At 49.2% G+C, this 27220-nt stretch overlaps 1 protein-coding gene across 5 annotated transcripts; it reads right to left on the bottom strand.

The window, feature by feature from the left end:
* Positions 1-344: 344 nt before the first annotated feature.
* Positions 345-27176, bottom strand: CABP1 (calcium binding protein 1). Of its 5 annotated transcripts, none has more exons than XM_051805506.1 (8): positions 26327-26430; positions 13990-14238; positions 9060-9236; positions 5451-5481; positions 4631-4774; positions 3258-3367; positions 2708-2855; positions 345-967 (listed from the first exon to the last, which is right to left on the bottom strand). In XM_051805506.1, the coding sequence occupies exons 2-8, from the start codon at positions 14032-14034 to the stop codon at positions 942-944; spliced, it is 681 nt and encodes a 226-aa protein (XP_051661466.1). In that variant the 5' UTR covers positions 14035-14238; positions 26327-26430; the 3' UTR covers positions 345-941. The 5 variants fall into 5 exon arrangements, with proteins under 5 accessions (XP_051661466.1, XP_051661467.1, XP_051661463.1 ...); XM_051805507.1 differs by lacking the exon at positions 26327-26430 and adding an exon at positions 22971-23421; XM_051805503.1 differs by lacking the exon at positions 26327-26430 and adding an exon at positions 20501-20657.
* Positions 27177-27220: the final 44 nt, after the last annotated feature.

Here is a 27220-nt window from a genome sequence, read left to right as displayed (position 1 = left end):
CTGCCTATCCCACTCCCACCCAGCTCCCCTCTGAGCCCTCTCTCCCATTTTCCTTTGCCACGGTACCACAGGGGCTCTCACCTGCCCCCGTGCCAGTGGAGGGGATGCAGGGATGGGGACCCTCCACACTGCCCTCACTGTGAAGCACCTCCGGGCCCCTTGACCATGGACACAGCAGGAGAGAGGGCAGAGTCCTGAGATAGGCTTAGTGGCCAGCAGTGACTCCCCTTCCTGTGGGAAGGACCGGCCTCCAGACCCCAGTGCAGACACCAGCACGTGCAGGTGCCCAAGCCCTTCTCCCCCAGCCCAGCCACCACCTCTCACAGGGACATCCAGGCTCCACATCATTTCAACGTGCATATTTATCGCTTTCCCCCCGCAAGACATGTATTTAATTTACTCTTAGTAAACATAACCATAGGAGATGCAAATAAGAGCTGGGGAAGCATAAATAACTCCACACAGATAGACACACACACAGAGACAGCAAACACAGACACGGTTCACCAAGGGAAACCAAGAAGTGCAGAGCACGCCCTGAGGCTGCCACCGGTCCCAATGGCTTTGCCCTCATCCACCAAGCCAAGAGGATTTCTCCTCGTTTTGCTTTGCAGCAGCTGGTGGGAGAATAAAGCTGGGGAGGAGGAGTCTAAAGTTGCAAATATCCCATGAAAGCATCATGGCAAGTCCTGGCTCTGCAGTTTCCTGCAATCATCTCCAAGGAATGGTTCCAGTTGTAGGAAGTTGCAAGTCTTTCACAGTGTGAAAGGGTGGAGGGGCATGGGGACCACCATGAGGGAGGAGCAGCAGGTCATCTTGCAATGTCCTAATTGCAGCCAGCCGATAAACCTTCAGGTAGGAACATCGGGGCTAGATGCTCCATCTAGGTCCTCTTCTGCCCTCTCTAAGGTGCTGATTCTTCTTTAGGCTGAGAATAATCTTCAACGGGACATCATGCGAACAAACTCTGCAACCAACAACACAAGACAGCCCTGAAGCAGAAGGCACCCACCGTCCCCAACCCAGCTCTCATTCCCTGGAGACAGCAGGCAGCCAGGGTGAAACCAGGAGTCCCCACACTGCCAGCAGGTCTGTGCGCTCCGTGACCGGCCCTGAGAGCTCACACAAAATGTGCTTTAATCCCTGCACTAGACATGGTGATAAGATCCCTCTATCAGGTCAATTCATTGCCTTGGACTCCTTCCCAGCCACGTACAGTCTTGTTTGCACAAGCGACTCTTTGTGAGACACTATGGCAAGCGTTGTCTCCCTTCACTGGAGCTTCAGGGAACCTTGATTTACAGTCTTGGGAACACGGTAGGAATTCTTAATAAGCTTGCCACTTCAGAGACACCAGTGTGGGAAAGCACAAGGGTTCTGGTGGGTACCAGCATTTTTGTGGAGGAAAGTTTACTCTGATGGACTTCTTGTTCTTTTAAAGATACAAGTTAACTGTAAGGATGCCCTGGATCTATTTCTTGACCACCCTGCAGCTTGTGAAGTCAATTACAATTGCTCAAATTGAGTGTAAATGCCATCAAATATAAATGTGTTTTCATTCCGCACTTGAATTGACGAGGAACTAATGACTCTGCAAAGAGGAGGGCAGTGGAAATTACCCCCTTGACTTCTCCTTTTCCATTGATGGAGCTTTCCTTTGACAACTAAAGCAGTAACTCACAGAGAAAATGATACTGGGATAGCATTTCATGTATTTTAGCTGTCTAACATAATTTAGCTGTGGGAAACAAGGAGAGCTACTGTCATGTAATCAGCCAGTGCATTAGAACAACTGCAGCTACCAGACACTTTCTAGGGAGACACTTCCAGTTTTTTAGCATTTTCAAAGCCCTCAGAGGCTTCAGTAATCCTGAGGACTGAGACACCTTGTCATGTAGGAGACCCAGGAATGCCTCTGAACCAAAAAAATTACATCAATTTCACTTTAATTCTGTATTTCCTGTGCTTCACCCTTACTGCAAAGGGATACCTGGATTTGCACCAGGGAAACAAGCACCCTGCCATGCTCTCACACCTTCCAGCTCTTATATCTTCTTAGCTGTCTGATATCAACTGCTTCCTTGCCAGAAACCCTGAGCATTATTAATATTGCTCCTGCCATGGCTAATGGCTATGAGAGTAGCCTAACCACTCTTATTTTCCCAAGTCTTTCTGGCATGAACAGTGTGAGAAGAAATTAATTATCTCTAGAATTTAACATGACACCTCTAGATCAGATATCTGCACTCAGTGAGCACACCTGGCACATGACCATCTTCTGGCATAAAGGCACAGAAACAAATTCTCTATAAACTGAGATAACAAGGTGAGCCAGATGAAAAGGAAGGTGCAATTCATTCTCCAAAGCAATCCAGCCACCTCAGAGCTCTTGCAATAGAAAGGAAAATGCCCCATAAAAGGAAGGCTGGCACAGCATGTGTGCACCAGAATCTACTTCTCTGTGACAAGTTCTATCTCTTAACATCCTGGAATTATGGAGACCCAACTGAAACTGAGATGCAGCAAGAGATGATGCACAAATGAACAATTCAGCTGGCCAGAAAAAAAAAATTCTGCTTGATTTTTTTCTCCACGCTTCAGATACCTGGGCCCCGAGCATGCACATCTTCCCTTCCGCTTCAGCCTCGGAGCTGAAACTCTGACTCACAGCAGAGCAGATGGGCAGTGAGTGCTGATCCCTCCTCACCTTCAAAATCAACACGCCCGTCTCCATTCAGATCCACGTCTCGGATGATCTCCTCGATATCCCGATGGCCCACCTGCTGCCCTAGAAGCTTCTTCATGGCTTCTCGCAGCTCACTGGTGCTGATCTCCCCATCACCATTGGTGTCAAACTGCAAGTACATGAAAAATACCAGTGAGGGAAATACAGTTAATGGAAATGGATCTTGCTCTGGTTTGGATTTTGCATTGTCCTGCTCCTGAGTGCCCTGTGTTTTCTTCATTCCTTCTGTGTCCCTTTTCCTCATTTGGGTGCCTTTTGGATCCAGTCTGTCTTTTCTCCTCAGAAACCCCTCACTGCTGTGTCTGCACCATCTTTCCTCTTCTTTGCCTCAAGGGTTCCCTTATCTTAGTGACTTTCTCCGCTCCTTCCTTATTCCATGCCTGGCTTGGCTCTTTCTCTGTCTTTCCACTGTGCTGCTCTCTCCTTCTCCTCTTCCTTTCCCCAGTGGGTGTTCTCTCTTTCCTGTCTCCTGTTGCTCACTCTCTAGGGGCAGGTGGGAGGGAGCACTCACCTCTCTGAAGGCATCGCGGAGCTCTTTTACACCAATCATGTCTGCAGTCTCTGCCAGCAGCTTTGGTCCCATCAGCTCAACAAAATCTTCAAAATCCACGTGGCCACCCACTTGGGACAGGATGAAAGATTGTGTGTAAGAACTCCATGCCCAGCACTCACTTTGCACTTCTGCGTGCCCCAGAGAGCGCTCGGCTCTCCAGGAAGCAAAGCACAGAGGGTGTGGGACAGTGGAAGGAAAAGCAGAGGTATTTTTACACTGTATTTTCTGGATTATGGGCTAGGCAGAATGAGCCCAAGCTATCCCATATTAGGCAGCCATGGACTGTCACATCCTTGTGGCATCATACACTACGTATTAGAGGCTTGATCGTTCCAACACTTACAGCAACGCTGGGCTGTGCCTGTGCCAAAGGGCACGGCAAGGGCACAGCACGATGTGCCTGCCTGGCCAGGCAGTGCCCTGCAGCAGCGAGTCCTGCTCCATTACAGCAGCTAATGCGTGTCCAACTGCTTAATCATTGTATTAGTTCTTTTACTCGTCAGTGCCCTGTCTGAAAGCTGTCAGTAACACTCTCAAATTCCCAAGCACTTGTGTGCCAGGGTTATCGGATGCGTTTGCGTGTGACTGGGTGCATATGTCACAGCTGTTCTCCTTCCCTTGTGAAGTAACTTGTCCTTTTAACATCCTCCTGTGTCAGAAATAACATGCACTAAATATCGTTTTCCCCACCTCGCTGAGGGTGAGACCCTGCACTGCCACAGATGAGAAGTGACAAAAATGAGGGTGAAATACAAGGGGCACAAACACAGTTACAATGAATTGGGTACGTTTGTCACATCTTTCCGTGACTGCAGCAGATGCTCCCATCTGACACTGCCAGCTCAGCTCACTCACAGCCCATCCCCAGGCACACAGCAGATCCACAAACAACCGCTGCAGAGTGAACAGCCATCCACCACCCATCTGACCAAACCATCCCCATCTTCCCATGCTCTTCCTTCATTCTGACACCATCTGACAACAGCTTCAATATGACAGCACACAGAACCTGTGCGCCGGTGTCTGACTGCCTGCATCAAGGGCAGTTTTACACCTGACAGCATAAGCATGAAGGACAACCCTTCTACTCATTGTTTCCATATACAGCACAGTCCACACAGTCCCTTTGATAAGCAAAAACAAAGGCATCGGCTTCTTGGGACCACAAACAAACAGGGGAGATGATAGGGAGTGAAAATAAGAACCAAAAGAATGGGGAAGGGGGGGGGTGAAATCCAAATGAAAGAGGCAGCAGGGAACTGAGAGAGCCTGAGACAATGATGCAGGGCACAGCAGCAACAGGCAGGTACAGCCAGGTGGGAATTACTCACGATTCATGTTGATCTGCTGGGAGAGCTCTATTAGCTCCATCTCAGTGGGCATGTAGCCCATGGTCCGCATGCAGTTCCCCAGGTCCCTGCAGTTAATAAACCCATCCTTGTCTTTATCAAACTCCTTAAAGGCTTCTCTTAACTCTGTGGGAATGGATCCAAAAAGAACAATATTGTCAGAGGCAGCTTGAAATACCTTTTCCAAGAAACCTCCCCAGAATCAGCAGCACTTTATGAGGCCAGACTCCCTAAGATACTCTGTATTTTCCCAGCACATCTCCCTGGAAAGAGGCAATCACTGGAGCAACGTTAAGTTTTCTGTCAGCAGCACTGTTGACCCATTCCTTACAGAAAAGCTTGATTGGACAATAAGTGTCATAAATGGTTCATTGCTAAACTGTTCTTCATAAAGAAACTGAAAATCTTAAGTGTTTCCAACTTTTACACCTGTACTGTATTATAAACCTCTCACTGTAGGGATTAGCAAGTAAAACAGCTTCCCTGGAGCCAGACAGTCATGCCATGCTCTACAACAGTTTGTGTGGGAGCTGGGGGAGACAGCAGTTCCCTGATAGCCAACATCCCATTATTTACTTTTCCTCCCACCCTGAAGAAGCTGCAATAGATGCAAATTCCTTTACAGTCAGCACTCTTCTAGTTTAATATATTATTTCTTTTGCTGGGGTTTTCAGGAATTATTCCAGTAAACATCTCCCTTGGTTTGCCCCAAATTATTTTACCCCATGGAGCCAACCTGGAAGGGCAGTAGGTTTTCACTGGGCAGGGAGAAAGGGGACAGAGAAGAAGCAACAAATTTTACCTTCGATTTCTTCCGGACGCAGTTCTCTATCCTGCAGAAAGAAAACATATTATGTTAAAGCCATTTGTTTGTCACAAACATAGTTTCAAAATAGCTGTTTGTTGGTACAAACAGTTCTAGGACAAGCCATAAAGTGAGAGAAGAAACAAGAAGGTGATGACATGTTTAATACCATCTACCCTGTAAGGCTTCCCAGTTCTCCTCCCCAACGGGAGGGTTGTTAACCTGTGGAAGCCCCTCTCCCTCTGTTCTGCTGGACAGGGGGATGGCAGGTGCTCCCTCAAAACAGAAGAGACCTGGGCCAACACAGCAATATGTGTGGCCTCCCCATCTGATGGTACTATTGGCACCTCCTTGAAGCTCCTACATTGTTCCCCAGCACCAGGTTCTGGAGCAAAGACTGTCCCTGCAGCAGTTATGATCTCCTCTAGAGCTCTGATTGTATTTCTACTGCAGCTCCCGCTGACACAGCCAAATCAAAACAGCTGGAAGCAGTCTCTGTAACCAGCAGGTCTATACCATCATCTGCTCAAATCACTGCTTGATCTCTGTCCTTCTGGCAGGACAGTGACAGCCATGAGCTCTCACAGCCAATGTCCCAGCGACGTCCTACAGTCTGTCCCCACAAAAAGGTAGGAACTCCCCCCTTCCTCCCAGCCTCAACTCCATATCCAAGCATTTTGAAACCAGGCATGAAAGCAGACACACAACATATACATCATCAAGGTTATCTACAAACAAAACAGGACAAGGATTCACCATGTTCAGGAAACACTGCAACTTCAAACATCCAATTTGAATTTCTTGGAAGAAGGGGGAGGATACAAAAGAGTATAGGAAAATTCCAACACTGCACCAGGAAGAAAAGATGAGCATGGAAATGCACTGCTTTCTGGTTTAAATGCCCTTTCTAATTCCTCTCATGGCTCCCAGGCAAATCCAAAACATCTGAGGATTTGGAAACACAGAAACGCAATTTCTTATGTCGTCTCACTCTCGGCTTTCCCCCTCAACCGTGGGGAGTTTCTCCTTGCCTTCCAGGTGTCCTCCAGCCTCACCATACGTCCCTGGAGACAGTGCCTTTGATCAGTTTGAGAAGGATGATCCTTTGCTATTTAACCACAGGCCCCCCTGGAAACTCTAATGGCAGCTGCTCAGCGTGCAGAGCAAACTAGGACACACACTGGTTTACGTCTGTGCAAAGGGGGCCGTGCCAGAGAAATGACCAGATTGCCACTCATAACCTTCCCAGAGGCATCTCTGTGCTGGATGGAACTGTTGGAGCGCTCTGGCTCTGCTGTTTCATCCTTCACAGACCTGGTATTTTCAAACATGTCATCCCATTTGTTCTGCTTTCATCAACACCAAGTAATAAAACAATTCAAACTCCTTGGACCGGATGCAGGAGGCATAATTGCCCTCCTGCCTTAGATAAAACAGCACATGAAAACCACCCATTATTTGTTCCAACACCTTGTGCACTTTATTCCAGAGATGGCAACCATGAATCCCTGGAGATGGTGGCTGGGCACACAGCAGGTGCAGGGCTGTGCTGGCCCGTGCCGCGGTGCAAAGGGTGCCGTGACTCACCCGCGGTGCCGCCTGTCTTGTGAGAGCGGCTGGGGTGGGGCCCAGGCCTTCCTCCAGCACAGTCCTCACAAGACCATCCTCCTCCTCACCCACCGAAGACCACGTTGCGACCGACATGACTGACACATGTCAGAAGTGGGGGCTTCAGCACCGGCTCCAATTTTGCACACCAAGGCATTTGCGTTGGCAGGGCTCTGAGCGGATCTTTGCACATGCAGATTGTGCCATCAGAGAGCCACAGACTGCGAATGCAGAAGGAGGGGGAGGGCTTATGTCCCTCCAAAAATCTGACTCAGGCGATAACTAACATCATGAAGAGGTTTTCTGTTTTAAATCTGAAAGAAGATCCCCTAAAATGATAAAGAAGTAAAATTGCTTGGGATGAAATGGGCTGAATCACTCTAAAGCTTTTGGAGAGCATATGGGAAGAGGAATGAAACTGTTCCAAGAGTTTAGATCCTAGATATGAGCAGAGGTGACCCCCCGAGAGTTCATTATATATAATGGTCTTACCCTCATTTATTTCTGTTCTATGTACAATAAATCCTGTTCATCTAGAGAGTCAGTAAAAGTAAAGCTGTTTATCAGATGCACTTTTTCTACATCAGGGTACTTAGAGACATCACTAATCCTACTTAGGGGACTTCTTAGGGTACAATGAGCCTCCACGGCCTAAGGAAGATGGACACCTGTCCAGCTGTGAGCTTTCCACTAGGGAGCAGGATCTATCTCCTGTGACAGGTAGCTCTGTGCATGCCAGCAAGTTTGCCTGTGTGAGAATATGTGTTGTGTTTTAGTGACCTGGCACAGGGACTCTGTGATCATTTAGTGGGTAAAGGTTCGGAAGAACAAAAGCCCCTTGATCCATAACAACACATAAAGACTCTTTTTTGGGTTTTTGGTTGAAGAAGAGGTTTCAGAAATAAAGACCTAGGTGTCTCCTACAGCTGTAAATGACCACATCAACACACAGTAAGACAGAGGTTTCTTACAGAGGCAAGAAAACTCTGGTTCTCAGGTAATTGGGGTGAGCTTTGTTTGACTATAGGAACATGGAAGGCCCTGTGAATATCTAACAATGCATATATTCACTCTTACATATCCATAAAAGACATGTTAATCATATGTTTCTGTATGTCTTTAAATTCATGTTACTGTAGGAGTAGAACGTTTGGATGCAAAAATATGTTTTCGTTCTTTTAAAGACACAATACTGGGGTGTGTATTTATGTATCTTTCACATGTCCAGGTGCATACACTTTAATTTACATACAAGCACTTATTTTTATTGTTTGTATATAAATGCACACATTAGATGCATATGAACACATAGTTACTATAGGTGTGACTGAATGGATAGACATGGTTCTGCTATTTATCTGTGTATGCGTGTGGGAGGGTAATAGCATTTGGTAGCCTGGCACTATTTGCAAATATGAGGACAGCCTGATGTTCCTCAGTTAATTGGCTGAGATTGCTGCAGTGTCAGGCTGGATATGACAGTGCACCAGAGATTGTGTTTGGGTATCTGTGAGGAGGAAGATGTCTGCTTATTTCTGCTGGTACTAGGGTGCTCACTGTAAACTGATAGGATACTATCAAATATGGGCAGCTTGTTCCCAATATGGATGCCCCAATTTGCATTTAAGTGGCTATTTAGGCCTTAAATGCTACTCTGAGCCTCTGGGAATGAGAGGTGGTGGATGTCTTGCTTTGAGCACTGGGCTCTTCCTGAGTCCTCTTCCTACTACTTGAGTGCAGGCTTGGATCTATCTTCCATAGCTGCATTTTTAGATCCTCCTTTCCTGGTGTTTAGGCACAGGTCTATCTGCGCATCCTTCAGGTTAGACATTTGCCTGTGACTGTATTTGCACTTGGAGCTGGAGCCGGGACGCTCGAGACCCAGGGCTGGGGGTTTCAGAGCTGCACGCAGACGGAGCGTGGGGACGGATCCGCATCCCCGGCTCACGTCCACGTGGCTTTGTGCGTGTCTCACCCGGCTGGGTGTAACTTACGTACAGGCAGCCTGTTTTCTGCGAAGCCCTTCCTCAGGAAGATGCATGCTGGCCCCAGCAGGTTGTGCATGACGGCGCAGTTCTGGGCCAGCACCATGAGCGGACCCTGGTACTCGCAAGCCGACGACCCCTCTTCGCTCGTCTGGACAGCCTTATAGCTCGTCTTCTCGTCATGGCGGATCTTCCCAGCCAACCAGCAGCAAGCAAACAACACAACAGAGGATGTTACCTCCCCATCTCGTTCCTCTGAAGTTTTACTGAACCGCCTCGCAGAGACATTACTGCTAAATTTCCTTCGTCTGGTCCACACTGCAACCCCCCCCACCGGGCTATTAGGATTTGCACAGAAGCAGTAAGTCCGGGAGTTCACTTTCAAAAGCTGATAGAAGTACAACCAACCGGGAGAATTTCTCTTTGAAATGACACCAGGCTCTCAGCACTGCTCACATTTACCCAGACACAGCCCAAAGCGCCGCGCTCCCACATCAGCCCCAGAGTTAACGATGCCTTGAATGAGCTGCCAAGGACGAGCGCAGCCCAGCGCAGCAGTACGTGTGCCAGCCCGTGCACAGGGCGGAGCTGCCCGCCGGGGCATCCCCCGGAGACCAGGCAGAGCCCGCACAAAGCCACTGCGGGAGGCTCCACCTTACACTTCAGCAACACAGGATCACCCGCTTTATCGTACCATCACAGGACCGTTTACAGCGTCAGGTGGCTCTGCCAACTGCAGGCTCACACTCTCTTTGCTACTAATTAGTTACATCCTCAGGGTCTCAGGCAGTTACTGCCCTGGCCTCTTCTAATCGCTGACACTCCCGAGGTGGAGATTAGACACGGGCACAACATTTTTGTGTGTTTGCATCTGCGCATTTTCCTAAGTGCACACGTCCTGCTCAGCTAGGGCTCCAGAACAGAATCCAGCACTGGATTTTATAAGGAGGCACTGCTTTCCTTTTATAGAAATGCATTTCCCTGGCTCTGCAAAAAACCTCTTATCCCGATATTCCCATGCAGCTATAAAAAGCCAACACAACCCACAGGACCCTCGGTTTTACAGAATAAACATTAATCATACATCAGATTCCTCTTCAGGAATGATTCTACTTTTACAGCCAGTGTTCCCAGGGGTGATCAGAGAAGCTCTGTCGATTGTCATTGTCTCTATTAACCCTTTTCTTTAAAGCCTGAGGTGTTTTTTTAGGCTAAAAGGCCAGATACGCACACACACACCCCATTCACACTTGTCTGAGACTATTCTGTCTGCTTGCTGTGTCTGCCATGTGCTATTACATTGCAGGCATGGTTTGTAGTTTGCCTTTTTGTACACAGTCTTACACCAATCTGCTCATGTAAAATGTCATGTGGATATCAAGCATCAAAACAAAAACAACTCAAAAAGCAAGCGATGGAGAAAGAAAATGATGAAGCAGAAAAGAGTTTTTGTTGCAGTCACGGTTGAGGAAGGAATCTGTCTCTGATTAAATCTGACACATAGGACACTTGTCCTTAAAAAAATGAAAGATGAGCATCCATCCACAAATGGTATATTACTAGCTCAGCTAAATGTCAAGGCATCTGTGTGGAACTGCACAGCTTTGTGATATCAGTGCAATGTATTTTCAAAATTATCAGCTTTATTTCCTGACACATTTCTCAGTTTAATATACCAAATAATATGAATCACTTAAATAGCCCACATCAGTTCTGTGTTTAATTCCAGTAAAGCCACGCAAAAGATGCAAAGCCCCACAGCCCCAAATCCCTGTTTGCCCACCCTTCCAGTCAGCAGAGGTTATTACCAAGCCACAAAGTGGTACCTCATAATAGTCATCCCATTATTTTTCTGTCTAGATAGAGACTGCCAGTTTGACAAAACAGTTGCCAAGAGCCACTCAGGATCGTGACCAGACAACCTGCCACGGTGCCAGGACACCGAGATGCACAGCTCAGCAAGATCCCAACAAGGGCTCCCTGCCCTGCTCTGCCACTGCAGGCAGGATTTATGGCATCTGATGTTCCCTCTGCCAGCAGTCTCACAGGTTCTCCTGAAAGTATGCCCACAAGTTCCCCCCACCATTGTTCCTCCTACATCCCAGCAGAGTGGGGAAGGGAGCTGTGGAATGAGTATGGGGCAAAACAACGTCAGCTGCCCGTTACAGGGGAAACAGCAGTGTGATGACAAGGAGGATGCAAGAACAAGACTGGGGAGATCAGGCTTTCTCTGTCCCTTCCCTGAGTGAAGGACCACTACCCTTCCTGGCTGAGTCAGGCCCTTGGCTGTGTCAGACAAGCAGATTGTGGAGCAGGAAGGGACCAGGCTGATTTAGAGATGGCCAAAGTGGTGGAGAAGGGTGGCAAAGCAAGGGGACCCGGATGCCAAAGCTTTTAATTTCTGCAGAGCAGAAGCACAACAGGATTCACTTCATTTTCCTGCCTGCATATCAGAGGCACGTTGCAGAGCAGCAAGTCACGAGGGGCCTCTGTCCCAATTGCAGTGTCTCTCAGAGGGAAAGGCAGCCAGGATGGCTGTCGGGATCACTGTGGGGACACTGTGACAGTGGGAAACTGAAGCTGACAACCAGAAACATGGAGTCAAAGCCTGATCATTGCCACCTGAACAAGCAAGGTGTCCTGGTGTCAGCCAGTCCCAGACCAAGCCAGCTGGTGCCTAGGAGTGAATCCCAAAATTTGGGTTGAAATCATGTGTTCAGGAGTTCAGACTGTCACCCAAGAGCAGCTTTCCCATATGTTGTGTACAGTCCCTCCTCTTTAACATTTCAGCAAAATGAGTTTGCCCAAGAATCTGAGAAAAATGACTGGGATCATAAAACAGCCAAGTGAAGTTGTGCAATGTTAAAGACTGATTTGCAAAGTCTCCACTATAATCATGTGTGTCATGATCAAAAGAACATCAGAGTCCCATGACCTGTCAGGATGAGTGCCCGAGGCCTTAAATCATGGCTCACTAGAGTAGTGTCTGAGAAATTCTCTAATTCAGTTTGCAACTTTCTCTCTTCAGTCCTGACATCCCAGGTCTTGTAACTAAGCACAAACTGCATTATTCGAAGCATCTTTTAGGAAAAAAAGCATAAATTACCTAAAAGACTGATGACACAGAGCTTATAAGTTCCTGAATCCATTTTGATTCAAGAGCCTGGCCACATGTCAGACTTTAATTGCAATTGCCTTGATCATGCTGAGCATAGATGCAGCCAACTCCTTTCATTCCAAGTTGGAGGTGACCCACAAGCAATCAAGTTGGTTTTTCACATGCACAACATTTAGGTGAACCTCAACTACCTTTGCCTCTTTTGAAGGTCACCCTGACCTAGGGACTGGTCTCAGCACTGCCTAACTGCTTGGTGATGAATTCCCTCCTCATGTATCCCAGCTCCCTCACAGCAGCACTGTGCCATTACTGGCTTTGTTTACAGAAGATGAGATAACAAGCAAATTGTGTTTCTACACAGAAGAGGCAAATATACAGCCAGAAGAAACTCTCTGCTAGGGAGGTCCTCTCCCCAACATCTCCCTCCCAGAGGAGCTTTCCTGGGTGGCAAGATCTCCTGGGTGGCAGGATGGGATCTTGATGGCAGTGGGATTTTACTGTTGTCAAGGTCTCCACAGAGGCAGCTCCTCATTGCAATGCTCTGAATACTCAGCATAACTTTTTAATTTATGAGGAGTGAACTGTGTAGCTTTTTGCTGATCTGTTAGATTTGCAGCAATGCCAGCTGAGAACCGTGTGACTGACAGGTACACAGTGCTGTAAGATCTTCCTCAGTCAAACAAGAAAGTTTTCTGGGGCACGTCATTCCCATTTCGATCCTGTCCCTACCAGCAGAATCATTCCTGAATCAAATTCATCCTGGGATCACTGTAAAACCTCAGCACAGAGCAGACTGTGGGCTGAAGCCTAACAGACACACGTGGCAGCTCACAGATGAGGTCCAGCTGGGCCCAAGCATGGAGACACAGGGGCCATGCTGACGTGCAACACGATGCATGAACACGCAGCCAGGGCCCAGTGTATCCACGGACAAACAGACGCATGGACCAAGAGAGCACAGAGAAAACCATGCTTCTGTGCCCAAACACACACCAACAAAACTAGATGTGTGCATGCACAAGGATGGATAGACAGAAAAACACATGCATGACTCCACACAGGCTCCTGTGAGGACACCCACTAGCAGGTGGGTGTGTCCACACACACACAGCACGGTACAAGCAGGGGCACGAGTGCAGTAGACACAAATTCCCTCCTTAGGCACTCACAACAAACACTGCACACCTGCTCATGCCCCTCAGGATGTGTATGTGGAGACGTGAAGAGCTGAGGACACACTTACACTTCAGATGGGCTCAGAGGTGTGCACACCCTTCCACACCAACGAGAACATGTGCAGACATGTGCCCCTTCACACGTGCATGGACACACGTCTCTACGCCCATGACACACGGGATTGCTCGTGCAGGTACCTCTCAGCTGAAGCACGTGCACATACACAAACTCACACACCTGCACAAGCACAAACACACATGTGCACACACACAAACGCACATGTGCACACACACAAACTCACACACGTGCACACACACATCAAGATGCCTGTACAGAAGTGTGCCAGCACACTGTGCCCATCAACAAGCACATGCTTGCACCTACCGAGAGGACAGCTGTGCACACACACTGAGCAGGACACAAGCCTGCACACATGTTTATTTACACACGTTATGGCTCTCAGTGTCCTGGGCTCTAATGGCTGCACTTGCAAGAGCAGTTCTTACACAAAAAGTCTGGTGAATGGAGCTGAACCCTTTGTACACATCTCTGTGTTTCTCCCACCTCCCGTTCCCATCTACCCACAATGTCACCCATCCCAAGAAGCAGGGCTGGAAATGCACAGCGCACTTTGATTCAGGGAACATACCTTTTTAGAGAGGTTTCTCAGTGGAGACTTCACACAGTTGCCCATAATATGTTGAGGCTGCCTTTCCGTTGGACTTGGTTATAAAGGAACTGAAGCAATTGATCCCATTAAAGGTATTCCTTGGGAGCAAAGCAAGAAAGGCAGCGCCAGGCAAATCCAAACAGCTACTGGCTGCTGGGGCTTTCCCTCTTCAGGGAGCTTTTTCTCTCTCTGCCTCTCTCTCTCCGTATTTTACTCTATGTTCACTTTCTTGAAGAGATGAAGCAGGAAGGAGAGGGAGGGGAGAGAAACAGACAGAAAGAGAGGGAGAGAGAGGGAGAGAGAGAGTGAGTGAGAAGGGGAGAGAGAGGGAGGCGGATGTATAATCTACATCAGATTAATGTTCAAATCCCTCCCACCCCCCTCAATCTGCAGGCAAGATTGTTTCACTCATAGGAGAGGGCTGTTTCAGAGAGAATTAAAACAGAGGCAAGGCAAGAAGTGATTTCAGTGATGAGTTCAGTGAATCCAGCTAGTTTGGGTCCACACAGCCTCTGAACATCGCATCCCTACCCACCCCCCTCCTAACTCCTCTTGGCTTTTCAATCACCAGAGCGCTAGGCTGGCCAGAAGGCAATCCACTTAGGGGCTTGGAGCAGAATCCACAGCTCGTTTCGGAACAGAAATGGACCATTTATCTGGGTGGGACCTGTTTCAGCTTATAAATTTCAGCAGACCTAGAAGTGACTGATTTTTTTCCCTCCATGGTGGAAGCAAGCATGGAGACAGCAGTCCCAGGACCCTCAGCCTCAGGACAGTAATTTTTAACCACAAGGGAGAGACCTTGAGCCAGTCTCATGGTAAAGTTTTTCCAGCTTTCTGCAAGTAAAAATCAATAGGCAGTTTAACCTGCACAAGTCTGCCAAAGATGGGCTCACACCTAAATCTGAACAGCCCCAAGATAATGTGAAGCAAAGAATTTGGATGTCAGATCCATCCATTCCCTTTCCAAGCACTCAAGTCCTGGAATAAATAAGAAGCACCTGAACCTAGAGCCAAGTCTAAACTTTGGACTTTATGCCTGTTGTGGTAACAGAATAATCTCCAAAAGAAAAGGGATGAGTCCCCAGTACATTTTCCTCTAATCTCAGGCTGAGCATAAGAGCATTCAATCTGAAAAGAGATTTAAATTGCACAGAAACTCATCATCACACTCAGGCAACTGGCTCTGAACAGGATAGTGAATGCACCCTAAGCTATGGAGCCACCATAGACGCAGCTCCACAGTGATAAGAAGCCGTGGCATGAAAAGCTACCTCTTTCAAGAGCTGTGAAGACCAAGATGACACTTGTTGTGCAGCAGCCTGGTTGGACACTCAGGTGTTCAGCTGAGAACTGTCACAACTTTCTTTGTGAGTGTGGTTCCAAACAAAAGCTTCAACAAAGACCTAAGCCACAGGCTGAGTACTTGCACCACATGCTTTTGTGTAGGAGCCAAAGACTCACTCTCCTGGCAGCTCTGGGGCTGTAGGACAGAGAAGGATGAACTGTCAATGTCACAACAAAGCAGGGATTTCTCTTTTCACCCTGATGGTGCTGTGGCAAATTAAGTACGATTGTGAGGTGAATCAATAGTTGCTTTAGAGCTTAGAGGCTTCTTCCACCTAAGGAGATGATATTAGGAGTCCAACTATGACAAAAGTCAACAGCTTCTCCAGTTCCAGTCACAGATAGAAGTGCATGGCCATAGGGAATGGTGTTTCTTGCTCTTCCTTGTACCAACCACTTTCCAAGAGTGAAGGCAGTGGAACAGCCTCCTCTCAGATCCCTTCAATGCTTTTTTCATTGCATGGCCTGGGTAAGAGCTACACAAAGAAGCTCCTAAACAGGAAGCCGCAGCAGGAGATGATGGAAGACACTCATTCAATCCAGGGCAGACTGAGATAGGGACAGAGAGGATGGGGAAGCTCTGCTCTGGAAGACCTCCATAGCAGAGCCCACTCACAGTAGACTGGGAAGTGAAACTGTTCCTGAGCTGGGCCTGTCTCCTGCTGTCACAGGTTGAAGACTCCTAATGCTGGGGAGATACACAGTCACTCCTCGGGGGGCTGTGCCAGCCCAGGGGGCCTCATAGCAGGGAAATTTGCAGGATGCCAAAACTCCAGCTCCTCTAAGGTTGCCATCTTTAGCTCTGTTTCTCTTTCCCCTCTTAAAGCAGCTAATGGGAGGCTGATCTACCCTCCGAAGAAGTGCCAGTCATTAATAATGTCCCCTGTCAGCTGCAGCCATTCCCCAGGCTCCTTGTTTATTGACGAAGTGCTTGTCTCCCTTGAGCAGAAGCTGCCACACAGCGAGTGAGGCGCCTGGGCTCCTTCCCGAGACAAACGACTTCAATTCCAGAGCACAGAGGAGAGAGAATTGCCTTCCTGCTGCTAATGAATCTCCCCCTGACAGGCAGCACGGAGGCCAGGAACGCCCTGCAGTTGAGAAGTGCCCATCTCCCCCATTCTCCCAGAGAGAGGGAGTGGAGCAAGGGAGTCAGACATCTCCTGCCAGAAGAATCCATCACAGCCCCCAGACTGCTGTGGGACAGCTTTGGAAGACAGCCGTGGAGTGTGTCTCACAGAGCTCAAAAAGCCTCTCAACAAAAGCTGAGATGGTCTCCCTCCAAATATGAGTTTGTACCAGAGCTCTCAGATCCAGCCACCATGGCACGCTGCCGCGTGTGCCTGCTCTCCAGCTTCTCTTCCCTGCAGTTACAGGCAGCTGCAGGGCAGAGCGAGGGCTGAGACCTGCTGCCAGGCTTGGCAGGGATTTCGCAATCCAGGAAGGGAAGAGGCAACGGGAGCCCACTTGTACGAGGTTTGCAGCACAACTCTTCAACTCTGCAGGAATTCTAGGGGAGCTGCAAGGGGCACCTCAATCTAGCAAACAGACCCTGCTGAGCTCTGAGGAGGAAAATCACTCTCTACAATGGGATCTTCCTCCCATCACCAGCACGGGCAGCTTAGAGATAGGCAGGAAAGTGGAGTTGGCAGAAAGGTCATTAGAAGATTAGGTTGGAAGGAACATATTTTCTCCCTTCCTCCAACTGAGGCTGCTGTAAGAGAACAGGATGCTGAGAATAAGTGTGTCAAAAACATTTGTGTGTAGGTGCTGATCTGTGGGTATGCCTATATCTGGGGTAGTCAGTATGCGTGTGGGAGGGCTGCACATGCATGTATACTGGTTTTCCCACACTGTTCTTTGTGGCAATCACACTGTTCTTTTAAGGTCTGGGGCTCTGTCGTAAACTTTCTAAAAATTGGTAGGAACTTTGTGAAATGCGAGTCTTGCTGATGTTTGTGAACCCCTTCCTCTCCCCTGAGGTCCCAGGTGGAGAGCAGAGACCTCGGGGGATGCAGCTTGGCACAGAGTGAGGTCTTGGCTCACGGGAAAGAAGCACTTGGCACAGTGACTGACCTGAGCACAGGGGAGGAAGAAGGCTGGGCAACTTGGCATTGAACAAGGAATGATTTAGGTGGTTTAATATGTCTGGATTCTTTAAAAAGCAGCAGTGCTGTGCTTTGGGCTGGCACCTTTGGCAGAAATGCTCATTTCATAGGAAAATGTTGGATCCCACCATAGCTAATCACTTGGCGGTTGCCAGGAACTTTATCCAGTGGCAGTAAATATCCAACAGACACAACAAAAAGAATAACAGTCAATATGAAACTTGGGATTGCTTATCAAACTGTAGCTTTGCTTGGCAAAAATTTCCAGTGGCAGTATGGATTTGTACAGTGAGACTGTTCTGATGCCAGGCCCGTTTCAGTGCACAATCCTTCACTTGCTGGAACATTACCTCAGATGGCTGTTCTCAGCACAACACAAACAGTGCAACAGGGTGATAGGTAGTGGGGAGTATGTAGTAGAGCAGGGAAAACTCATTCCTAGCATCTTTTCACTGAAGTCCATAGCTCTACTAAGAGCCCATTGCATGCTTCAATCATTTAGTATTTTAAAATATGCCACCTTTTTTAATTTATTCTAATGGGGGAATTTTTGGTCTATTTTTTCCTATCCCAGAGTGGAGAATGCATATACTAATTAGTAGCTTTCAAATCTGCTCCCAATCACCCTTTAGCTGGTAGCTGTAGATTTGTATTTTACAGGAAACAACCCAAGTCTTGATTACTGGCTGACCTCAGATGAGACTAAGCATTTGGAACAGGTAACATCCTCCCGGTGCCAGTGCTGTCGAGGGCCTCATTTCAAAGCTCCTGATCACTGGAACATGCCCTGGCACTCCAAACTTCCGTGACTGACTTCCCTCTCTTCTTCTGCATCAGCTCCCAAGTGCTTTTGTTGCACATCGAGTTGTGTCTTCTGACCTCGAATGAACTTCAGATGGTTCCATATTCCAGCCAGACACGTACAGGTCCATCTCAAGGGGAGGCACCAGCAGGTATTGGTGGATGCAGTCCAGATTCTCATCTAGGGGGAGGAATATTTCTGCAGAGAGTTTGGGAACTTTCTTTGCTGTCAGCTGTTCCAAGAAGAAAGTGTTGCTGACTCATGCTGTGCATAATATTCTCCTCCATTAGAGCAATTGGATCATATTCAATCACAAACAACAGAAAGGTTATTAAAAAGACCAAGGATATTTTCCATCCCTTTCAAGGTAACAAAGCCTGGACTGTCTGTCAACTTCTGTTTGGAACAGCTCTGTTTGTAAATAGCTGGCTTCATTCTACATTAGATGAAAATAGATGGGAACGTGCCTTCTCCTGACACCTTCCCTGCAGATCTGGTCCACGTATTTTGCATTAGCCCAACTTCCAAGTCCCTACACAGGAGATGTGTTGGCCAGAACACAATGTGCTGTGGATATTTTCTGCTGATGATCCTGAAGATCATCAATGGGCCACAAAAAGACAAGTACAAGCTTGACAGCTCAGAAGCTGCTGAGAGAATTTGTCACATATATGCAGTGCAGAGGTTGTTTAAAGCAAACCTTACATGGTCCTTTCTCTTTGCTCCAGAACATGAGAATTGTGTGCCACTCTGTCTATCTGGGACTACTGCAAAAGTAGGTAATTCTACCTGGCTTCCTCACTTCTTTCAAGATAAGAGGGACAGGGTCGGTGTTGAGCTGGCACACTGAGGTGCCACTGAAAGTGTGGATGACCATCAGATGAGCAGAGATCTGGGAACCAATACCAACCAACCAATACTCCAAACCAACCCTGCAGCATTCCGTGAGGTATGCCACCGTGAAAGCGAGATCCACCTCACTTCTAGTTTGAGTAAGGATCTGACAGCATCTTTAGAGGGACCAGACTCCACATCCCAGGACAAGGTCTCTGGTTATATCTCAACACAGCTGGTCCCAAACTACCTAAACCCTTTGCATACTATTTCAGCAGAATACAGGGTGTTGCTGGAGGTTTTCTACTTCCTGCCTTCAACTGTTATGACATGATGCTCCACAATGTTACACGGTTGCCTGTTTCCTTCCAAGAACAGAGAATGTCTTTTGTCTGTGTGGGATGAAGCAATGCTGTGTATTCTTTCCAAAGATGGTTGCAAGATGCAAAGTACATTAGGGGAGGAATGGGTGGAAGAAATATTAGAATATTGCTAACGATTTCATTCATGGAGAATGTTGAGTTCATGGTCTTACGCTGGTGCAGAAGGTACTAGAAAAGTAAATATGACCATACAAGCTAGGAAAGGCTTTTGTCTTTATCCTTAAGCAAGGCATTTGATTGAAATTGGAGGATTACTCAAGTTCATTGGCACTGCTGTTGCTCTCTAAGGTCAGAGGAATGTCAGAGGATTATTGAAAGGGAGCCCAAAGTTAGCTAGGCGTCTTTTACTGGATGCACACCATATAGCTGCTTGTTATTGGAAATCAATACCACTCATGGACTCATTGGGGAAAAACAGTTACTGAAGCTGGAATGCTACAAAGAACCACAGCTAATTCAGCTGACAAACCTGCAGCCCAGCCACTAAAGCTAAAGCTAAACTTCCCTGACACTGTGATGACACCCAGTATTGCACAAAACAAAAATCAAAGTGCCAAAAGTTGATGGAATGGACAGTGAACTGATTTACATGATGATTAATTTATCATTGAAAGCTTCTTTCCTCTCCAAAGATAAGCTGAATCTAACCAGAAGGTTTGTGTATTTCAGTGCATTAGATCATGCTGCTGTATATTTCATGAACAGAATATTTAATGAATGTTCTCTTAGTTTGGTTTTATTTTGATGTCTTTCTATAGCCTTGTAAAACAGATTTGTTTAAAAAGTAAATCACTGACAAAGATTAATGTTTGCTGGCAGACCCGCTGCAGGCAGGAGGCTTATCCATTGCCCCTCAGTGATTCTGTACGTCTGGCTCACATCCCTCAAGCTCTTTACAAGCAATAAATGTGATAAATTTTCCTCCAAGCTGCGAACGGGAGGAGCCGAGTGGATGTGCTCGAGTGGAACAATGTTTCTCTGTGTCCGAGTTCGTTACATACAGAAAACAGGAGACATACCTTGGAAGGTGTGGCGGGTGTCAGCAGCAGGGGTGTGCGCATACGCCGGTCGATGCTTTAAGCACAGGGGTGCATAAGCGTGTACAGAGGTGGTTGTATAGCCACACAGGAGATTTAGCAGAGGCTGCACGAGTAGGCTGTGTGTACATAGACAAGACACGTATACGAAGGCTTTTTATGTCAGGCTACATGCACGGACATGGGTTGTGGCAGCTCATGCAGGGATGGAGGCACGGAGGCCGCACGAGCCCCGCGCAGGTACCCGGACTCCTGTGACACGCACCTGGCACCTACATCACGGCAAGCACGGGACTCTCCCGGCTCTGACACTCACCGGGGAGCGGGGAGCGGGCCCGGGACGGGCCGGACGGGCCGCGCGGGGGCGCCCCGGGGCCGCCGGAGCCCGGGCCGGGGCCGCCGCTGTCCCGGAGTCCCGGAGTCCCGGAGCCCCGCGGCAGAGAGCGGCGCGACCGGGGAGCCCCGGCGGGACCGGCAGCAGCCGGCCACGGGAGTGTCCCCTGCGGCCCCGGGGACACCCTTCCCTCTCCCTTCAGGGACCCTTTTGCGGCCGGTACAAGCCTTCAGAGGTGCCATGAAACACGGGGGGAAAGTCGGGGCAGGATACGGCGTTTCTCCGGGATTTTTTTGCCTCCTAACCCGTGCACCCACGCTCCATACCAGCGAGCCAAGACTGCGCCACGGGACCAGCATCACTACGGCGGTCGGTCATGCTGAGCCAGAAACCTGTTCACCCCACATTACTGTACTGATTTAACAGTGTAAACGAGCAGCTGTTGGAGGTTGTCTCAGTTTGCCACGAGCCCTGACACGCCACTGCTTCACCTGCCTTACAGGTATAAAACAGCACACGAGCACCTGCAAATTCAGACCTTTCACCTTCACCTTGCCATCCCCACACGAGAGTTTCCATCGCTGGTGTCACCGCTCCAGCACTGCCCAACACGCTGCAGCCTCCCCTTGCTAATACATAGGGGCAGCTGAAAACTTCCATTACTGAGCCATGGAGCCACTCTCCCTCGGCGGGGCTGGCCAGGACTCCCCGGCTTTCCATGAGTGGAGCTCCAAGAGAAGTCCTGATGCAGTGACTACTCTTGGGCAAAACTCTCGTTAGAATCAGCTGAAGCCGAAGCCATGGGAGGGAACAAGGTCATCCTGTAGATGAGGAGACCAGAAGGGTGAGAGGCTGGACAAGGCGCTTTTCCCCTACCTGCTCCTGGCTGGTTAGAGGAGAATGTTCTTGATACCTGCTTTCCACCCAGGCAGCTTGGGGACACTTCCTGTCCCAAAACGGGGATGCTTCTGTCATCCCGGTTACAGCCAGTTAGGAAGAACTAAAGCTCAAGAGTAAAGGAAGATGCAGCAGGACAAGAAAAGGAAAATTTTACAGGAAATGCAGAAAGATTCTTTCCCTATTTTAATGGTAATGTGGACGCTGACATTAAAGCAGGAATGGGAGATGGTGCACACAGGAGAGGCTTTAAACTCCCTGTACAAATAGAAATACAAAAGCCCCTTTGGCCATAGTGCTAATAGCAGAACTCTGTAAATATTTCATTATTCTCTACGCCATTGTTTGACCCCTTTGATCCCCATGCTACCAGGCATGGTACAGAGGCAATTGATAGAAAACTGTTGGGGAATCACTTCACTGAAAAATTTAACAGTCAGGCAGGGTGTGAAAGTTAAACGGCTCTGAAAATGTTCAGGTCTCACACAGCAGGATCACTTACAAATTAATATTGCATAGCAAAGGCCCGGAGAAAGCTCTTCTTAAAGGTGCCAGCTAAGCCGGTGGTGTGGCACAGGAGGGATGAGGCAAGGAGAACCGGCGGGTCTCTGTGCCGCAGTCCCGGCACAGCGCCGTGCGGTGAGCCCGGGGCCAGGCTGCTGCTGCACCGTGGGCGCTGCGGCCACATCGCTGCTGCCCCGGGAACGCCACAAAACTTGCACTGCGGTCCCTGCTGTCCCGTTCTCTGTGCTGCTGTTGCTAGGGTCGTACAATAACAAACTGTTCTGCTGCCAGGCTGCCACCTCACTGCCACCCCAGCTGCGAGGGATCACTGCTCCTCTGCTGTTATGGACAGCGACTGCTCGATACTGCACTGTTGCTAAACTGTGATCCATAGCCACACTACAGTCACTACAGGACCCTCAAGATGTTCTGCTCTGCAGGGGTGATAGCACGCTCCTTTGTGCTCCACAACACTCCTTTATCCCTTGGCCAATCCAACACTATCCTGCTATCAGGCCAAAATTATATGAAACATCCTCCCCACGCTCCCCTTCCTCACCACTTTCCCACTTTGCTGCATTATCACACACACATCCCTTGCCAACTACACCCGTGAGTCACTGCACTGCTCTCGCACTGCACTGAGCTCCTGTCACTGCAGGGCTACTTTAAAACACTGCTGTCCCACTGTCCCACATACAGCCAGCCCATACTCACAGTGCACTCTGTCACCAGGTGCGTGGCGTTGTTCTCCTGCTAAGTCACAGCCGTGCTTCCAAAACTGCGGCATAGTGGTAACACCTCACTCGCTGCCTTCTGGTACAGCGGGATGGTGCTGTCAGATCCACGCAGCCCTTCGCTAATATCACACCAGAAGCAATCACTGCTGTACAGAATGGCTCCCGTCTGCAATATTGTATTACTACATCAGTAGACTGCTAAACTCTTCTGTCAGGCTACAGCACTGCACAGTTGTCACACCTGTGCACTGCCAAACTCCTGCCGCATGGCACCAATATCACATCTCTGCTCTGCCCCGGGATTGCGTTACCACACCACCGCATTGTCAGTGCCGTGTTCTCCAGGCACTGGGAGCTGCAGGCACTGCATGTTAACCCGGTTATAAACTCCACAGCACAGTGCTTTCCTGCAACTGCCGCCTGAGCCAGCGTGCAAACATGTCATTACACTGAGATGACATCCTGGCTTATACTTAATACATCATTACACTACCCTACTTTTGTTAATTCATGTACCACTCATTTGCAAAATGGTAAAATATCCTGGAAGAGTATTATTGCTTAATTACATTAGAGCATCACTGCACCAATATAGCATAAGCCTAATTAATAAAATATCACTGCATCCTGTATCCTGGCAGTATCTTAGCATTCTCCTGGAGTACACACCCACAGTGCACTCTATTGCTGTGCTGGTTATATAAACACGGCGCTTCTGCCTTCACTCTGTCTTTTTTTCTGCACAGCTACAAATCTGTCTCCCTCAGACACAACCCTGTAGTCCCAAACTGCTCCTTTTTGCTGTTACTGCAACAATGACATCTCCGTGAAGCCATCGCTGCAATCTTTTCTGCGTATCTGCGTATCTGTACCACTGTAGTGTTTGCACCCGTGACCACATCCCTGCACCACTGTGGAACAGGGGGATGATGTTCCACATCTGTAGAGCTGGGATGAGATATACTGGTGCTGCTGGACCACAGTGCTCTGCTGCTGCAGATATGCATCACTGTGCTTCTCTCCTATGTACTGCAAAATTGCTGTTTTAACTGTTTCACAGTGGGCTGTGTGGGCTGGAGAGAAGTTCTTGTATTAAATAAATTATCTGCCGAGCTGTTGCTGTCTTCTAATTCCAACGTGGAGCAGACTGGTCTTACAGCACCTGCAGCCTCAGACTGCAACCCTGGACACTTCTGTGCCTGTGATCCTGCCTCAGCCCAGGCTGCAGCTTGGGCTCCTGAAGGTGTAAGTCCTTGCCTGTCTCAAAGCTTCACGCATATTTTTACACATTTGTTTCTTCATTCACAGAAACAAAATTTATATAATTCCATTCCATGACAGAATTTCCATACATCGTCTCCTTGGGCCTTTATTCACCCCAGGATTTTGATATCACTACAGAAAAATAAAAAAGCTTCACATACCTCTTCCTGTAACCAGCTCTTTGTGCATCCTAAATTATAGTTCCCCAGCTTGTATCCACAAGTCCTCTGAAAGGGGGATCTACTAGACCCTACTCCCAAAAGTCAGTCCTAAAATCTCCATTAAATGGTCATTCACTCATCGTTACTTCAAAGAAAGCAAGTGAGAGATTAATACAGAAAGAAATGGGAATAAATAACATCACACTCTAAAAGAAAGGCACTGGTGTGTGTAAGTACTGGTACAAGGTACCCAGCACAAAAATGAAAACTAGAATTGTATCTGTCTCACTTCTGTAAAGGGCATTGTTCAACACCACAGTTAAATTTTGCTAAGTTTACAGAGATGTCTTCTGACGCTGGAATGCAAGCAGCAGAGCAGTTAAAATAAAGATACTGTTCAGGTAAGGGTTGAGTCCAGAACCAGAGAGGTTTCCGTGAGTGGAAGCCCTGGCATGGATTTGTTTATATGTCCAACACTTTGAGGACATACAGCTCCACAGACTTAAAATCTGTTCTCAGATACATCTTCACTTCCCTCAGAACTACAGACACAGCACAAGTCAGAACCAAGTCCACCGATTTCAAAGCCTGATGCTGCAATACTACTTTGTGTAACCTGGTTGAACACCAATCTGCTGAGCAGGCTCTTCCTTATTGCTGCTACAAGATTTTAATCGAGACTTCTGGTGCACCGTTGGCACAGGGAGGGTAATACTCGTTCTGAGTTAAACACAACCATAACATTCATAAACAGCAGACTGTCAGTGAGGATGGAAAACTGTTGAGGAGAACAGATGTGCTTTGATTTTTATCTAGAGAAGTCAAGATGAACAGAAGAAGACAACACTCCCAGATTAAACATACGGGTGTATCATCTCCTTCCAACCAAACATAAAAAATTTTCTAGTTCTCTCCATAATCTCAGTTTGAATGGACTCCCTGCAAAGCCTCCCAAACCTACATTAGAAAAAAAAAAAGGACTTAATGATAATAGACCCCAGAAATCATAATTCTTGTTTATTTGATCACTTCCAGGGCTGGAACTTACCCGCCCAGGCTACTGGCTTATGCCCATAATTGTGCTTCTGGGAGATTGCAGTTACATTAATCTTCCTGGAGATTACATCTCCCAGTAGCATCCCTAAATGTCTCTAAAAGAAAATTTCAAGCCAGTCTCCCTCTGCCTTTTCATTTTTAGAGGGTAACCCTGTTGGGTAATTTCACTACCAAAAGCAGCTAAAAGCAACAGCTTTATACCAAAAGAGCTTGCAAACACCGAAAGCATCTGTTCCATCCTAACATAGTGACTGGGAAGGCTTCAGAATTGGGTCAGGATTTTTTTTTTTTTTGTCGTTCTCCCCACTACCTTCTCCTGACAGCTTCTGCCATCAGAAATGATTCATATGCTGATTGTACAGAAATGTACCATAAGGAGATGTAAACAAATACAGCAAAGCAAGGCGGGGAGCCAGAGAGATGGAATCTAATAAGTAAATAGATTTTAAAAATCCGCTTCTCTGACTCTCACCCTCGGCAGGCAGAGCCACAACTTCCCCCGGCGACCGGCAAAGCTCCGGCACTTCCCCCGTCAGCACCACCGAGAGCGCCCTCCGCAGCGCCCGGCGGGGCGGGCGGGCTCCGGGGGCTCCGACCCGCGCCCCGTCCCCGGCGCGGAGCCCTCCTCGGGGCCGGCCCCGCAGCGCCCCGGCCGTGCCGCAGCGCCGGGACAAGTTCGGCAGGGGCGGCCAGGAAGCAGTGCATTTACAGCTGCGGGCTGCGCCCGGGGGTGCGCAGGGCTCCGGGGCGAGGAGCCGAAGGTCCGTGAGCCGCAGGAGGAGGGGGGCGCGGAGGGAAGGCAGTGGGGGAGAGAGAGGGAGGAGTGGGGGGCGAGGGGCACTTTGCCCCTTACCTGGCCAAAGACCGAGCTGAGCATGGGGTGCAGCTGCTGGATGAGGGGATCTGCTTCCTCCGACCGATCGCTGCCGCTGGACTTGGTGGAGCACTTGCTGCTGGATTTGGACAGAGGTGAAGCGCCTTCCGAGAGCTTCAGGGACTCTCTGCTGGACCTCTGCTTGTGACTGAAGAAAAAGTCCTCCTCTGCCTCCTCCCCATCCCTGTCTGAGAGCTGATGCTGGTCCTGGGGGTGCCCGTGGCTGGCGTGCGGCGGGAGGTGGTGGTGCTGCCTGGGTGTCCGCACCGGTTCCTTGCCACTGCCTCTCCTTGGACCTCCTTCCGCCGGCTCGGGCTGGCTCTCCCCCCGTCCATGTGACAGCTTCCCTGCGCCCCTCGCTCCGTCCTCCCGGGCGCCCGGGTGGCAGAGCGGCCTGCGGGCACTGGGCTCCCCGGGGAGCGGCTCCTGGCTCGCCTCCCTCCCCGTCTGCCCGCCTTGTCCTTTGCCGTCCCGGACGCGGCTGCCGCGGGGCTGGGGTTGGCCGCCCGCTGCCCGCCGGCTCCCCGCCGCCTTCAGCAGCGAAGTGCGGGACTCGCTCTTCGCCATGGAGGAGCCGCTCATCGCGGGGCCGCTAGAGCCGCATCCCCGGCCGGGCGGAGCGCTGCCGCTGCGGGCACGGCTGCGGCGCGCCGCTCACGGCATGTCCTGCGGAGACCCGCTTAAATCCCGCACCGCGGCCCATGTGACAGCGCAGACAAAGGCCGCGGCAGGGGCGCTCCGGCGGGGGCTGGCGGGCACCGTCCCCCCCTCCGCCGGGGCTCCCCCCGCGCCGCCGCCGCCTCTCCAGGTGAGCCGGGGCCTCCCCCCGCCGGGGCCGGCTCGGGCCGGGGAGCGCCGCAGGCGAAGCGGCGC

The sequence above is a fragment of the Manacus candei genome, unplaced genomic scaffold, assembly GCF_025592945.1.
Source record: "Manacus candei isolate 608988 ecotype Guabito, Panama unplaced genomic scaffold, ASM2559294v1 h1tg000064l, whole genome shotgun sequence".
NCBI lineage: Eukaryota > Metazoa > Chordata > Aves > Passeriformes > Pipridae > Manacus > Manacus candei.
The sequence above is the reverse complement of the archived record's forward strand: the minus strand, read 5'-3'. Positions and strand labels throughout refer to the sequence as shown.